General features: G+C 38.6%; 1 protein-coding gene across 4 annotated transcripts in view; it reads right to left on the reverse strand.

The window, feature by feature from the left end:
* Positions 1-277: 277 nt before the first annotated feature.
* Positions 278-16,378, reverse strand: part of LOC140669791 (uncharacterized) — a 124,248-nt gene continuing 108,147 nt past the window's right edge. For 2 of the 4 annotated variants that reach the window (XM_072899904.1, XM_072899906.1), the window contains exons 5-11: positions 8,433-8,777; positions 8,066-8,202; positions 6,180-6,524; positions 3,427-3,489; positions 2,846-3,156; positions 2,352-2,648; positions 278-2,202 (exon numbers count right to left, since the gene is read on the reverse strand). In XM_072899904.1, the coding sequence (XP_072756005.1) occupies positions 1,950-2,202; positions 2,352-2,648; positions 2,846-3,156; positions 3,427-3,489; positions 6,180-6,524; positions 8,066-8,202; positions 8,433-8,777 (1,751 nt within the window). In that variant the 3' untranslated portion in view covers positions 278-1,949. The remainder of the gene's footprint in view (positions 2,203-2,351; positions 2,649-2,845; positions 3,157-3,426; positions 3,490-6,179; positions 6,525-8,065; positions 8,203-8,432; positions 8,778-16,378) is intronic. The other 2 variants (XM_072899905.1, XM_072899903.1) reach the window with 2 other exon arrangements.

Consider the following 16,378-nt stretch of genomic DNA (forward strand, 5'->3'; position numbering starts at 1 on the left):
AAAAATCATGTATGCATTTAACGTCAATATAAAAACTTCATATAATTAAGTATAAAACAAAAAGTAAAACAATAAAACAAATGTAGCAAATCATAATAGTATCAAAATGTAATCAAAAGTTTATAAAAATGTATTTGAATCTTTTAGGGATACTGTATAACATAATATCTAAGTAGATTTAAAATTTTAAAGAATATATTATAATGGATGTGAATTGTAATCATCTTATATATACATATAAATATATTGTATATATATATATGTATATATACTATAGAATTTCGATTCCACTCAAATATTATTGCGTTTTTAAGTATTTATATAAAAGATTCAAATTTAATTGTAAGAAAATTTCGATTACATTATGATATTGTATTTCGCAATACTTAGTAGATTCGATTGCAGCAGAGAAAGTTTTGATTACATTTTGATGCTATTTTATTTCTAAATTCTTATAAAGTTATAAAATTCCTATAAAATTATAAAATTATTATAAAATTAAACATGCTGCAAGTGTTATCAGTATTACTTAATCCCATCTTTATATAGCTGAAATATATCAGAAAATAATTCTATAAAAATTATATAAATTCGTGTTTATGGAAAGATGTTCTTGTATATATAATTTAATGAGTATCGTTGCAATTAGAAGATAAAAATGAAAAAGTTGTTAAACTTTTTCTGTTATTGTTACCTCACAGTTAACATTAAAACGTTTCAATTGCAGAACCTCAAATGCAATTTCCGTTTATAATTTGGTATTGAATAGTTTCAAATAAAAAAATTATAGCTATTATGTTTGAAAATCTATCAAAGTTATATAAAAAAAAATAATAATCAATCTCTTATAATTGATATTGATTGACCTACAATCCTAAAAAATCTTTTGACAGATTCGCGTGCGCAATTGAATGCTCCAGTGTGTATTGATGCATCTTAAAATCGGCCGTACACTACTTGTGTAAAGAAATAATATAAGCGTCTTTCTGATTGATGGAATGCTTAACATATAATAATGTATCAATATAATAAGATATGTTGAGCATCTAGCAGAGAATCGGCCACTTACATATCATACTTATGTCTTTGTGATTTTTTTACGATAGCCTTTAATATGCATCAGTGTGCACTAGTGCATCCGAAAGAGTTTGTTGCACATTTACAATAAAAACTGTCTTATCAATTTTCGTGTTTCACTCAAAACGCAGCGTGTCTTCGTATACTTTTCATTAGATACTTATAACAATTCCGGATTATTTAATGACCAACATGGATTTATGCACTCACTCACTTATATTATTTCACTTAACTCTCATTTTCGCACACTTACATTCTCACTAATATTCTTGCTTATACATTCAGTCACTTCTTATTTAGCTTTTTGTAAAACTGATTACCTATTTTGAATTTTCTTTATGGTTTCTTCGTGGATTTTTTATTTCTCGTACTTGAATTTAAAATGATATCATCAAAAGATCACGATTATTGATGATTCTTTTAGCGTCATCAATGACTGTGATCTTATCGATTTGAAATACAATCATACTTTCATATTCTTTATTCATCATAATCGAGTTAATTTGTCTATTCTTGATTTTTCTTTCAGTCCATTGAAATATTTAAGTAATATTGGAGTAAAATTTGAAGAAAAATAATCAAGCTGAACAAACGATTCTTCCACTCGGTTTCGTATAAAGAAATAAGAAAGTCTGATTGTGATTTAAATTTCAATTTGAATTATTATCCAATTTTTTGAAAGTATTACTTCCATTACTAGTTTTAAAAAATCAGATTATCGGCTAATGATAGAATTCTGGTAGATTGCACAAACGTCGTTGTTGCTGCTGCTGCTGCTGATGATGGTGATGCTGCTGCTGTTGCTGCTGTGAGTGCTGTTGATGATGATGCTGATGATAAAGAACGTCCCTTTGATGGGTCGTTTCCTGGTGTCACTCATGAGATTTGCTGTTTAGCGGATGGTAGTTGCCGCCTGCCGAAGCAACCAAAGCTAGAGGCAAAGATGAATTTAAAGATGCTGGGTGAGGATGCGAATGTCCCATTCCGGAAGAATGCGTTGTAAGGGCTAGAGGACTGCCGGACATGGAACTGGCGATAGAGGCGAACACCGAAGGCGCGGGCGACGTCATCGTTGGGCTGCCCATCGCTGCCGTTGGCGGGTTGATTCTCTTTTCTTTTTGCCTTCTGAAATATAAATTATATATCAATTTGCTTCTGTGTAAGAAAATAAAAACCAATGATACATATATTTGAGAATAATGCATATATTTGAGAAAGGAAAAAAAAATAGAAATTATGATACAACTGTATTCCAATAATCTCAAAATATTCACCTATTACAGAACCATACGCGAACTACTTCTTTCTCCATCCCAAGACTATCTGCTAGTATAGTTATCTCCTCAGACGTGGGCTTTGGGTTTTGGATAAAAGCCTTTTCTAGAGCCACTCTCACGCTAGTCTCTATCGATGTCCTTTTCTTCCGTCGTCTGCCAATCGCTTCCGGTGTCGTAAGTGGATTTGATAGGGAATTGGGATTGTTCAAGGAATTATCGGCATCCTCCAACCATTTTTGTAGTAGTGGTTTCAGCTTGCACATATTTTTGAAAGAAAGATTTAACGCTTCGAACCTGAAATGCACAAGTGTTAATTTTATCTAATTTAAAGCTAATAAATTAAAACGTTATTCGATTAAGTTAAAATTAATTAAAGTAACTTTTTTATTTTTTATTATGTACAAATTATATATAATTCAAAGTTTGCGTTATCTGAATAAAAACTATTCTCATTTATTTCATCGTAGTTTGAATTGAGAGTATATAGCTACCTGGAGATGGTAGTTTGTGAAAAGTCGTTGCCGTAGAGTTTGCCCATTGCGAGTCCTACGTCTCCTTGGGTGAAACCAAGCTTGATCCGCCTCTGTTTGAACGTTTTGGCGAATTGTTCTAGTTCCTCGAGATCCGTTGTCTCCTCCGGAGAGGGTTCTAACTTTACCGGTTTTACTGCTGGTGGTGTGCTCGGTGGTGGTGGTGATCTCTGCGCCAAACTTCGCCCGACTAAACTGCCACTGTTTTGAAGAGCCTGCTGTTTCTGCAGAGCCTGTAGCTGCTGGGCTGCCTGAGCTACCGCTTGCTGCACCTAGTAATATTTAATTCTTTTCTTAGAATTATAAATTAAACGCATTCAAACGGAATATTCAAGTTAAATACATAAAATGATTAGAATCGCTCACGATTATATAAAAATTTATAAACATGCGAATTAGAGTTGTATCGAGACTCTTCTAAACATTTTAAATCTTCTTATCACTTTTAGAGAAATTTTTATATTCAAGTATAATAAATAATCTGCGTCATTTTCATTCGCGAAATTAACAATTCCTGGACACGATTCTACTTTAAACCGTACCTGCATGGACTGTGAGCGCGGATGACTCGGTCTTGTTGGATAGCCACCGCTCTGCAACAGCCCCTGCAAGACGTCGACGACCATTGGTGAAAATCAATATAATGGTCATCTATGTTCCGTTTTTACTCGTAATGAGAATTTTTCCTTCTCTTTTACGAGTCTCGCGATTCAAAGTCATAGTTAGGTAGATGCTACATTCAATTTTACGCCCGTCAATCTCGGATGAAGATAAATGCCTCAGTGTTTTCACGTTGGAACACGCGGCACGTGTCGCATATACAGGTACAAAAAATATATATATATAATTCCAAGGGTCGAATCTGTCCGATCGATTATCTTCACCCTTTCCTTAGGAACATGATGCTCGATTATGAGAATGAGAGGCTCGCTCGCGTTGCGGGCACAAATCGGAAAGGGTTCGGGGTTGGTCGCGTGTCGTTGGCATACGCGCAGCTAGTTTATGCGCGTATTGTGGCCGCGAAGACACCCTACGGAAACGCCTCGAGTTGAGCCACGTGCGGGATCAACCGCGACAGGTTATCGTTTAAAGTCCCAAGACATCCATCTACTTTTAAGCGCGACTGATCTTCCATAATATCTTACAAATTTTATTATTAAATATTTATTTATAGAAATATTAGATATGTGTAACGTGAATATTTGTGCACTCTAAAAATAATGATTGATAAAAAGAGTCAAGATATACATGAAATTTTATGAAACTTAATTAAAAAGTGCGAATAAACATAAAAGCAATATATATAGTAAAAACAAGATAAAATACATAATATTTTTTATTATTTTAATTTATTCCCGAGATTTCGTTAAAAATTACAATGATATTTATTACGTTATATATATAAATATATATATATATATAATAATTTTCAAAATGATTCCATAATTATTCGGATGTGGAAAAAATTGATTCATATCATGTTAAACGATACTATGAAATCCTCTTTGTTAGGCATGACGATCAAAGCGAAAGGACCCGCAAAAGGTGATCTCCGAATGAAGAAATTAAATGTCTGTTGCGGCAGATAAGCCACAAAGGCCCTCACGTGGCGCGCACACGTAACCGCCCGCGAAGGGGTTGGAAGAGGCAGGTTGTACTCGGCGAAACGGTTCCCCGAGTGAAGAAGGTCGTGTGCCCTTCTTAATGCTCCGCGTGAATAAAAAAAAGGAGGAACATAGGGAAAGAATCCTTCCAAAGCTTAGGAGGAGAAGAAGCGGGACGAGAAAAAGGAAACATCCTGGCCACGTGTGAGGTAACAAAAGGCACCCCGTGGCAAGGTGCCGAAGGGCCCTGGGCTCGCCTTGTGGCACTGTGCGGTATCTTCGAAAGAAGAGAGACAGAGAGAGAGAGAGAGAGAGAGAGAGAAAGAGACGGGGAAGATCTAGGATCCAACGGGCCCTACGCGCAAATATGCGTGTACATGTGCGTGCACAATAAATGTATAATACATGAAGAACGCGGCCGCCCATTAAATGTGCTAAAGCTCGAAGTCGTTTTGTTGATTTTTCCGGGAGACTATATAGTTGCACGCGCACGTCGTGACGGATTTTCTATAGGCATTTTTTTTTTTTTTTTTTCGTAAATGCAGAGCCTGGTCCATTCAAATCGTCCGCGAGAAGGCCCGCACGGATGAAGAGGGGACAAAGAGGGGAGGGAAAGAGGGAGAGAGAGAGAGAGAGCGAGAGATCCAGGAAACAGGATCGTTTTTCAACGGTATCCCCGGATATCGTGGATCGATTCCTTCTCCTCCTTCTTCTTCGATTCGAAAGATCCGACGAACAAATAGTGAGAAAATCGTGAAACGTTCTTTTCATCCAAGAAATGCGTGCTGCGAGACGACTGATAAATATGTCGCTTCTTTTTCGACGATCGTCAAGCACGTTTTAAGGCTCGATATGTGATATTTATTGAGAAACATCAGGAAATCTCTTTGTACTCTTTTTCCGGATACGTTTTCAATCATTACCTGTTTCATAAGTTTTTTTTATATCGCTACGTCAGTATAGGTTTAATAATTTATTAAAAACTTAAGTATTTTAAAATTCAAATTTTTTTATTACACATCTCTTTTTCATTCTGTCATATCCAATTAACGATTAAGATTTCTTCGACTAATATTTTTACGATGAATTTATATATTTTTTTTATTGTCCACGCAAAAAATAGAAACATGTACAATCTGAATAAATATCAGGCAAAGCAGCCTCCTTCTGGAAGGCCGTCGAAAGAGACTCGATGATTACTCTCGAAGAGACTTTAATGCGGCGTAATGGAGCGCAAGTACAGTCTTGATGTGATCGTAAGTTGACGCTTTTGCATCGGCTACGCGCGCGAAGCCTAAACGAAGAAGGCAGCACCCCAGCCTCCTTTGTGCCGTCGCCAAGCCGGTTATCTCAACGTCGAATCACGAGAGTGCCGTCCGCGAAAGAATAAGACGTTCGTTCTCGTCGGATCTGCACCGATCAGATAGCACAACCGGATTGGGACCGAATTGTCGCTTCTTCGACAATCTACGCCGATCGGCTCTTGATTCGACCGTCAAAATCGCCACGGCATGAATTATAATGTGCGATTCAAAAGGATACGATAATTCGATACAGATTAGTATTATCGGTAGTGTTAATATATTAATGTCAACAATATGATATGAAGATGAAAAATACAACCTCCTCCGACCTCCTTCACTTTCTATTTTATTTTAATCTACATCAAAGAGCGAGTTTTATAAACTCACCTGATTTTGCAGAAAGAACTGCGCCTGTGCCGGAAGCTGCCCCGCCGCCGGATTGGCCTGTAACATGGCGAGTTGTTGCAGCAACGATTGTTGCTGTTGCAGCGTCGAGGCGAACGCTTGGATCTCTTGTGGCGATCTCAATGTCCCGAGAGAGCCGTGCATGAGCAATTGTTGGCCGACCAGTTGAGCGGCCAACGCTGCCTGCGAATTACTGTTGTTCTGCTGGCTGGATGTGTGTTGCTGCTGCTGATGATTACCCGTAAGCTGGGTGCTGACTACGGAACTCGGCGGAGACGCGCTGCCGCTGGTACCGCTACTACTATTTCGTTGCGAGACATCCGTGACCTGAAGTAATGTCGTCGAATTTGCATTACAATATTTGTCAGTCAATAATTTTATGTATTAAATTCAGAAAAATTATAATAAATGTGTATTTTATTATCGTCATCGAAATATCTGCAACTCGGGAAAGGCACATCTTCCAAAGTTAAAAGTCAAGATCACGAGTCTTTACGATCAGTCAAATGATATACCGACGACTCTCGAAGTTCTACGATTGAATGGTTTATCGCTTGAGATTATCAACTGACAGTCTCTGACTCCCTCTCTCGAAATGCGGAGTATAACGCATTTCACACTGTAATGTGGGACCGAGAACACGAAGAATCAGCCGAGAGTCACGCGAAGAAGGCCACCCTCCCTAATATTACAGAGTAAATTCGCCGTCGAACAAAGCCGTGTTTACACTCGGCCAGGTCAGGATATTGGTCACTATGGTCCATCCTGAGCTCTTTTGTGTTTTATAAAACCTACTCTCCCTACGTGTCGTCGTCCCTTCTTGTCGTTCATCTCGCTAGTGGCTTCCTTTATTTATTTGTCAAATATTGATCGCCAGTGCTTTTTACGCCCGTCAAGAGAGAGAGCGTCCCGTAAGAAAAAATCGAAGACACGACCGGGACGTTCCTCTCGAAAGAAAGCATGCCGGATATTACGCTCGTAAATGGTATTGGTACCGTTGTTGATACATTTAAGCAACGCACGCAGGTGGCGTATGATAATACGTCATATGACAAAGCACACTTTCATTAAAATAAGTAGAATTAAAATACCATTGAAGTTGAATCATTCAAGAAAATCATTTTTTATAAACGTTATTGACAAGTTAAGTACAAGAAAACATATTAATTAATAATAACAAATAAATAAAATGCAGAAGTAATTAAAATCAAAATACATTTGTTTAAAAAATCCCTATAAACACTTATAACGTTTTCTATACAAAAACGGAAGTAAATAAATATAATTCATTTAAAAAAAAATGTTTAGTAAAATTATTTTTTAGTTTCTATTTTTAAAAATTTTACAACTAAAGGGAATTTGATGCTTTTATGTTAGAGTATAATAGAATGAAATGAGATGGTGCAACCAGAGATTATATATTCGTTATATTATTAAGATGTGTTTTTTTATGTTTTATATAATATAACCGTTATTCATAATGATTAATCATTTGGCTGTAAATGTTCCTTATTAAGAATGTATATCATCTGTTGTGACATGAGTCTCGAAACCAAAAAGAGCAACTAATTTCGCGCATATTATCTAAACAGTTGTAGTAACTTTGCGCATGCAATATGACGTGCAAATTATCAGAAACGTTAACTTGCAGTGTGACTGCATGATAGTGTTTCTATCTGATAATTCTCTGTTTTCTAATAATAATTGTAAATTTAATAAATTTATAAAATATTGATATAATCAGATAAAAATATTTTAAGGTTCTCTCAAAATAAAATTGACTCCAATTTGAGTAAAATAAAATAGAATAGGAATAATAATAAAATAAAATAGAATATAGGAAATATATATAGAATTAAGTAATTTACCAAGTTGAGGGCTTCCTTGTCCGAGTCCATAGAGTCATTATCAAAGTGCGCTTCGGTGGCATCATGGATATCACTTGCGATACTCCTGTCATCACCGCTGAGTTCTGGGCCGTCAACATCACCGTGTAAGTCTGCATCTGTAACAAGAGCAAACAAAAAATTTCATGAAAAATAATTTAGAGATACATATACGCCCTCAATCTTTCATCTCTTAATAAATGTATGTAAATCTTTATACATTAATTTTATTAGACGATATTTAGATATAAATTTAAGATATTTTAAACGCGTCTTCTCAAACTTCATATCATGCTTTATCAAATTTATTAGAGAAAAAAATTATTTAAAAAAATCGCTCTCGCCGTACAATTGTTGTTATTCTGCGGTCTATACTTCCGATGGTGGTGATAATGTGTGGGGGTAGTGGTCGGTGTGCTGGTAGCATGAAGACGCATATCCGCAAAAATCATTCTCGGCTCCTCCAAGAACATCATCATAGTTTCGTCTCGTCCGTTCACCGTCCCTACATCGAGACGTCTCTCGAGGTCCAACAACACGACGTTCGATTTTTCGCGCGAAAGCGAAAAGGATCGCGCTCGGCGATCCCAGGTTGATCTATCGATCGACACGATCTCATCCCGCTTCGGAAGACATCGGAATGGAAAAGAGGCTGCACACTTCGGTCCAAAGAAAAAATCCGACGGTTTTCCACCTTTATTAGCACGAGATAATTTCGTATTAATTACGTTCACTAAATTTGAATCAAACGCGTTTGAATGTAATTATCGTTCGTTCAACACCTCATTTAATATTTATACGATTCCACGATCAATCGAAAAGAGTAATAAAGAAATCATGGAATTGCGATGATCACCACAGATACACCGGTCCTTGTCGACGGACCGATACAGAACGAATGTTAGTGACGCAACGAAACCGTGCCACTAAGGGCGCATCAACCCTCCCCACCACCACGTGGTTCGACCGGTCCCAGGGATTGGTTGGGCGCATCGGTTACGTCGAACCGATTGGTCGCAACGAACCCTTTTGCCCTTTCGGTGTGCCTTCTCCTCCTTACTCGAATACGGCAACCCTTCGCGAGCATCCATCATCGTATCTTATGACTGCTCTCTCTCCCTCGCCACCCCTTTACCGAGAGTCTCCTTCATCTCGCTCGCGCCGGGGTTGTCGGGATAATGGCACGGAACCGATACGCAGAAAACTGGCTTACGCGCCGCGATTGGTCCGCACGCGAGATTTTTAATAAATATTTCGATACGCTACTTTCAAGGGATTTATGATGCCCAACGTCATATGTCGCGCATGCTCGCGTCCGCTGTCGAAGCGACGAAACTCCTCGTACATTATCGGGATCGTTAAAGCTTGGGATTTTTTTCCAACGCACTTCTTGCACATGTCTTATTGTATATAACTAATTGCAGAAAGATTTGTACACTTGTAATATATTACATCTAATTATAACGCGTACATGTATGTATAAATATTAAAGTGATAAAAATTTTAAATGTGCTATTAGAAAGTACATAATTCTCATTGAGAATTATTTCTATATTTATATAGCGTATATCAGATATGATTAAATATAAATATATACAACATGTTTTAAATCAAAGGACCTTTTAATAATAGATTCCTTATTAATCAATTTAGAATTGATTCTTCCTTAGCAAAACTGTCGAGGAATCAATAATTTTTAAATGATAAACGATTAAAATTAAAGAAAGAAAAAAGATTTTTCGAACAAGAATAAAACTTCTAAAAGATAAAACTATATTCTTTAGTTAAGTTAAATAATATACTTTTTTATTTAAAGTTTAAGTTACAAAGATATATAATGTAGTTGAAAAGTTACATTAAATAATACACTTGCCTTGATAGTTTTGCCATATATGTAAAAATTGCACGCATCCTTGCTTAATTAGAATATTCTTTTAAATATTCTTCGTAATCTTTAATTATCTTTCGTAATAGCGAGAATACGTAAACTAAAGCGAGCAATCAACCGCGACTAAAGACATAAGAAGAAGCTGTTTCTTCGCATTTTTGTGGGAAAGACGAAAACCGCGGAAGAGCCAAGTCGTTGACGAGAGGGAGGAAGGGGAGGGGGAAGGAAGGGGACGAGGGTCAGCGATGCCAAAAAGTGGAAGTCGCTTAGCCATTTGGAGTCGCTTCTCTTCTTCGTGGCGCTTTCCCATCGACTCTCGATTCCGGGATAAAAGCCGAGGAGAGAAACCGAAAATGGAGATAAACGCTCGCGAGAGCCTCATAAAAACGCGCTGCCGCGGACGCAGGTGGGGACGATCCTTCGGATCCGACGCGGGGATGTGCTTTCCGGGATATGGATGCCGGGAACGATCGTTATTGGTGTGCTAAGAGCGGAGGCAAAGAGAGAGAGAGAGAGAGAGAGAGAGAGAGAGAGAGAGAGAAGAGAGGTGAAGGAATTCAAAATCCTGTGAATCCTGCGAGCGCGTCACTTTTCGGGGATCCCGACCCGATTTTCGTCTCTCCATCTGACGGTTACCTGATGGGAGGATTCCCCCAAAATCGTAAAAAAAAGGACGAAAAAAAAGATGCAACAGGTCAGGTAGGATACCTCCAGGAAACTGACGGGCGAACACACGGCATTGGTATGGAATCCCTATAAAATTTCGTTCCGTCTTCTACCTCTCCCGAGGTAAACGCGTATCTTGGACCCTTCTTCCTTCGTTCTTTCCATCACGCAGGATACATGCGGCAGGTACATGCGCGGCTCACACGCGGCTTTCCCTTTTCATCCACGAATTTGCATCGTCCCTCCCTTTTTTCATCGAAAATTACGCTTTTTTCCGTGAGAATCTGCGGGCCCCTCCGCGATAGGAAAGACAGCGCGCTGAAGGTGGGGAGATGAAAGAAGGGGTCCAAGATTTTTGGGGTAATTTTTACCGGTTTCGACTTTACCCTTGCTCTCCTTTGTTACCGTAAAAGTAACGCGTTAAACATGGCGGCGGTCCGTATTAACCAGGTGCGACGTTTTTGATAACGGAAAAGAAGAGAATAATTCGCGAATCAAACTACCGTCGATTGATTTCTATTTCTTTGTAACCGCGCACGTATGTGCGGAATCGCACACAGAGACAGGAGGAGAAGCGACGGTTTTTCTTCGTTTTTTTTTTTCCAGCAAGTTTGCGAGTAACCGACGCTTCGCTCTCGACGAATCAGAGGTGATGATTTAAAAACAAGCCAACGGATATATATCGTAGAGTCTTTTTTTAACAGGACGCATGTTACTGAGACTATGAGAGAGAGAAAGAAGGACGAAGGTCAACGGACTTTTAACGAATTTCTATAAATTTGCCCAATCGGTTACGAAAAGAATAGACTTTCAGGTAAAAAAAAATGCATTTTGTCATACAAAGATTTAAGAAGCCTTTTTGTTTAGTCTTTCAAACAAACATTCCATTTCTCTCATAAAGATGTATAATTTTTTTTCTAGAAATAAATTACGACAGTTTTATTATTGGTTTTAAAATACCGGCGAATTCACTTCTGCGATCTTACAATCGGATGTCACAAAGAAGCACGCACATTGAAAGCGCGATCCGCCCGCCGATCTCGAGCCGGCCCGATTCGATATCGAGCCCCGTACGAAAGAACGTCGATCATCTGGAAGATCGTTATCTCCCGACGGATCCCCTCCCCCTCCCCCCCCCGGTCTCTCTTTGTGTCCCGCATCTGCATACACACACCGGCATGCGCACACTCGCGCAACCGTCCATTGTGCGCGGACGCGGGGGCCACAATGCAGTCTCCCGTGCAATTTCGGGCCATTCAAGTCCGTTTAGCGCTTCGCACGAGTGACACGGTAACCATCTATCCATCACCCACGCACACTCGCGCGATCGCGATCACGTGAGAAGAGCAACACTGCCGTCCGTCGTCGAGTCGCAGCGAATGCGTGCGTCGGTGGGGGAGTGCATGCAGCTGGAGAGATGCAGCCTCCGTGTGTGTTGTATGTACGTGCCCGCTCCTTCGAACGGAGGTCGAGGATGCGAGGCTGTGGCGGCGACCTTCGCCTTCTCTCTCTCTCTCTCTCTCTTTCTCTTGTTCTCTCTCGAAAGAACGGCCGCTTCTCTTCTCGCGTGACCCACGGCGAAAACTACGTGGCCGACGACCCGAGCGCGGGCATCTCTCAGGATTAGAGAGTGAGTCACGTCCGTCAGGTGATAAAATGGCACAATGACGCACCTGAAGAGCCGCCGCACCGAGGATTACGCGTTTTTCGCCAAAACCTGCTGTTGCGATTAAATCTGATAGCAAGAAAGGAGATTGATCATGGCGATTTATCGCCTATTAGGTAGAGAAATTTGTTAAGAATTTAAATGCAAATATTAGTCGAGTAAAAATACACACACATTATAATTGGATAATAACGTGAAAATGAAAATAGTTAATAAGGGAAAGAAAATATAATTTATATTTTTTGATCGAAATTTAATTAAGAAAATAGAAACATTGCATTGCTAAATCACTGCAAATGAAGATACTCTAATGAAGATAATTTTTACTAGAACATGTCTCTTTCGCATTGTTAAGTCCTAATGCAACATTTTTTGATTGTTCAAATTACAGTACGAGAAACAATCCAAAGTAGCACAACAGTGTTCTCTGATATCCATACAAACCAACGTCTGAATTATGCACCGCCTCTCATAAATATTGTATTCACATCATAAGCAGAACAAAAGTTCCCACAACTATAATTCATAAAAAATCAAAAGTTTCAACAGATGTCTCACAAATAATGTTTGGTGAAATCGGAATGTTTTTATAAATTCAGGATTTAGTTGACAAAATTCTTAACACAAAAAAAATTATTAAGTCAATTAACACTAATAGCTTTGTAATATAATCAATTTTATTACTAATTATTAAATTTTAGAATTTACTATTATTTCTTGTCAAAAAAATACGCGTTTCTTTTATAGAATATAAAAACTTAAGATTAAATTTGCACATAAAGTTTTATTTTCTTTACGAATTATATTAATTTCTTTTTTATAGAGATTGTATACATTTTCCAAAAAGCTATTTACTAATCAATGAGTTTGAAACGAAATAATTCACCTTAAATTAGATATCAAAATTACTTTTGTAAAATTAACGTTACAATTCATTCCATCATAATATTACGATTTTACAGAACAGTAGCGTATATATTCCCATCTAAATTGACGGACTCGGCGAATGAATAGCGACAGACTGCTTTCTCCGCTCGTGAGCGAGGAATTGTTATGAAAAAGTTCTATTTTCTGGATGAATTTGGCTACGGCACCGTGCAACTAAAATCTCTTCCCTAAACGGTGATTCTCTTTCTCTCTTTCTCTCTCTCTCTCTGTTCATCCGTTTCTCCTATAGATTCTTCTCATCTTTTTTCCCCCCTATTCCTTCGCTCTCGTTCTTCCGCTCATTCTCCAATTCAGGGTGTTTTTGTTCGCCAAGGCGAGAATAGCCACCGGCGATGAGGGCGTGCTGCCCTTTCCGCGTGATCTACATAAAATATCGATTTTCGAGGAGCATCCCGAGAAAAATATATCGACGAGTCACGCGGGCCCGATGATGAATCCCTCCTACTGCAACCGGCCCTTCTCACTTTAACGCGGAGCGCATCACAAAGAAGAAATCGTTATTTTCACGGCTCGGTCCGATTTCGCGGTTGCATCCCGTATTTTCTCCCCCTTTCCCCCCCTTGTTTCATCTACCTCGCCCTCCCTCGCACGCAGTCTCGATGCACCCGCGAGTTCGCGATCTCTGTCGCACCTCACCTTCACTCTCGTCGGCGATTCGCTCTTTCTTCCTTCGCTTCCTTGCATTGTTTCTCTTTGTTCCTTGGTGGTCTCATAATTGATCAATTTTCTTCGCAATTCCTTCTTTCGTGATAAAGTGATATATAAAATAGTAAACAAATTCTATCTTTTATTTTTTCAATCGCAACTGATTATCTTAATCGAGTAAAAAATTATATTCATCGGTGAAGATAACACTTGCTGACTATAAGTATCATTAAATATGCATAAGCATTGTATTGTTAGAATCCATTGTTTTCTTTGAGAATATGGGAATTTTCTTTCCTACAACCGATTGTTTAAACGTTCGTGACGCCGAGTATAATTATACTTCTTTCTCAGAAATTAATTTGCCGCATATTGGGATCACGAGCTGCACAGACGCTCCTGCCAGGACCGTCTGGCGTAAAGTCTTATACTTGCCGACGAGTTCATCGCACTTTCTTTTACTTCGATTTTCTTCGAGCGATGAAAAAATGTGAAATCTATTTTCTCGATTGGAGAATTGAATACATTCAGAAATAATAAGTTTCGACATCAGCAGACAAATCAAATTCCAAATTCGATTACAAAATATTTTACTATTATAACGCTTCTTTATTTAATATAAAATCTATTAATATTTATATAATAACTACGATCTATTAATATCTCAATAGATATGAGATTTGATATCATGTACTAACTTTTCTTTCGTTGTTGCTGCGAATATTGCGATCGCTTGCGCATGTTCTTACTCGACGATAAGATGACAACAGCGCGAGTACATGTTTCTCACATCGTTATAGAATCTCTTTTCCCCGATTTTATACTCGCGTTTACAGCGAGACGCACCCCTCTAAGATGGCAGATCGCATTAGAGCCGGGTTCCTCTCCTGCCGGCCGTTCTTCTTTCTGGTTCGTGTAGCAACGCGACCGAATGTCTAAGCAGCATCTGCCCTACGCGTCGTTTCTTCGTCGCCATTCTTACGTAAGGCGACGACAATGCAACCCGGCCCGGGTTACGGGGGAGGAATTCCCCGGCTATTATTCTCGAGGTATATGCACCGCCTGTCAACCGACTTACGATTTTATTAGGGCCTTACGTCATTCGATTATGCTTGGCCGGGCCCCCGATTTTCATTCAGAGCGAGACCCGATCCTCACTACCGTGAGGAAATGTCTGACATAAGAATCGGATTCGATCGGTTTCTACGTCGTTACGTTGAGCGTTTTAATACAATATGAGATTTATGATTAATTCATATAAAAATATGACTAAAACGTAATATGTATTATAATTTGGAGATTTTTTTTAGAGACAAAACGAGAGAATGACAGAGAATATCAAATAATGTGCAAATAATGTGCAAACTAATTAATATCTGTTCGATTTATTCTAAAATCTTATAACTTATAAAAGAATAAAACCCGATTTCTTACAAGTACTCAAACAAACTCAATCTATAAAAACTACAGTTGAAAATATGTCAGGATTCCTGGCATGAGGGACTACGAGCCGCATAAGTATTGTCCGGACTGGTGTCGAGAATCGCGGCAGTTACCGAGACGAGACTGTAGACGACGAGAGAAGCGTATCAAAGGGGAGGGTATCAGAAGGGGATAGATAGCAGAGCCAATAGAATAACAGTGTTTCGTCTGGCGTGTTTTAAACCGGCATTGCCCGGCGGCTCGGCAAAGGGTGACGACGAGAGAAGGGGTGGACTGGTTTTCAAGCGCGGCGTGTGTGGGGTGAGTCTAAAACCGTTAGGTTGGTCGCGTGCTACGAGGAGGCACGTGGCCATCCTCCTTCCTCCCCTTTTCGCCCGTGTCTTTTTTTTTTTACGCACGCGCACATACGTGTCCTGAACAACGCGCGACAAGATGCACTCGAAAGAATCCTTGCGCGAACTGAGATTAAACGCAGAACGTTTAAATCTCAGTTCTAGCTTCACTCTTCCAATATACATTCGTTGTAATTACATATTCTTACATACGTCAGAATAATCTTTATGCTTTCTTACAGAGAATTTTTGCAATTTCTCATTTTTTTTCGATTTTTGTCTTTATTTAATAGACTTTTTGTCACAAATTAATTACTTTAAAAATCTGTTTTTAAAATATAATATTTTTTCTTTCAATTTTTTTTTTTTTTTTTTTTTTTTTTTTTTGAGATATGTAGTTTTGAAAAAGAATGTTGTTTATTAATGGATACAAAACATTCAAAGATAGTAATCCCAAATAAAAAGAACGATCTAACAATTTATTCTTTCGTAATAGATTCGTTCTTAATTAGCTACATCTAAGTGAGAAATTCCTCAACACTGTATAAGGAATGTCTAAACAGATATTACGGATTCCGCCGGCGGATGGAACCTAATTTATTCCGTTCATTTGGAGTTGCGGCGAGCGCGACGAGCCCGGAGCTATTGATCGACGAAATTCGATGATCATTGTTGCTCGGAACTCCTACCGAAACCCGAAATTAAGG

This window comes from Anoplolepis gracilipes, chromosome 9, assembly GCF_047496725.1.
Source record: "Anoplolepis gracilipes chromosome 9, ASM4749672v1, whole genome shotgun sequence".
In the NCBI taxonomy this organism is placed as follows: Eukaryota; Metazoa; Arthropoda; class Insecta; order Hymenoptera; family Formicidae; genus Anoplolepis; species Anoplolepis gracilipes.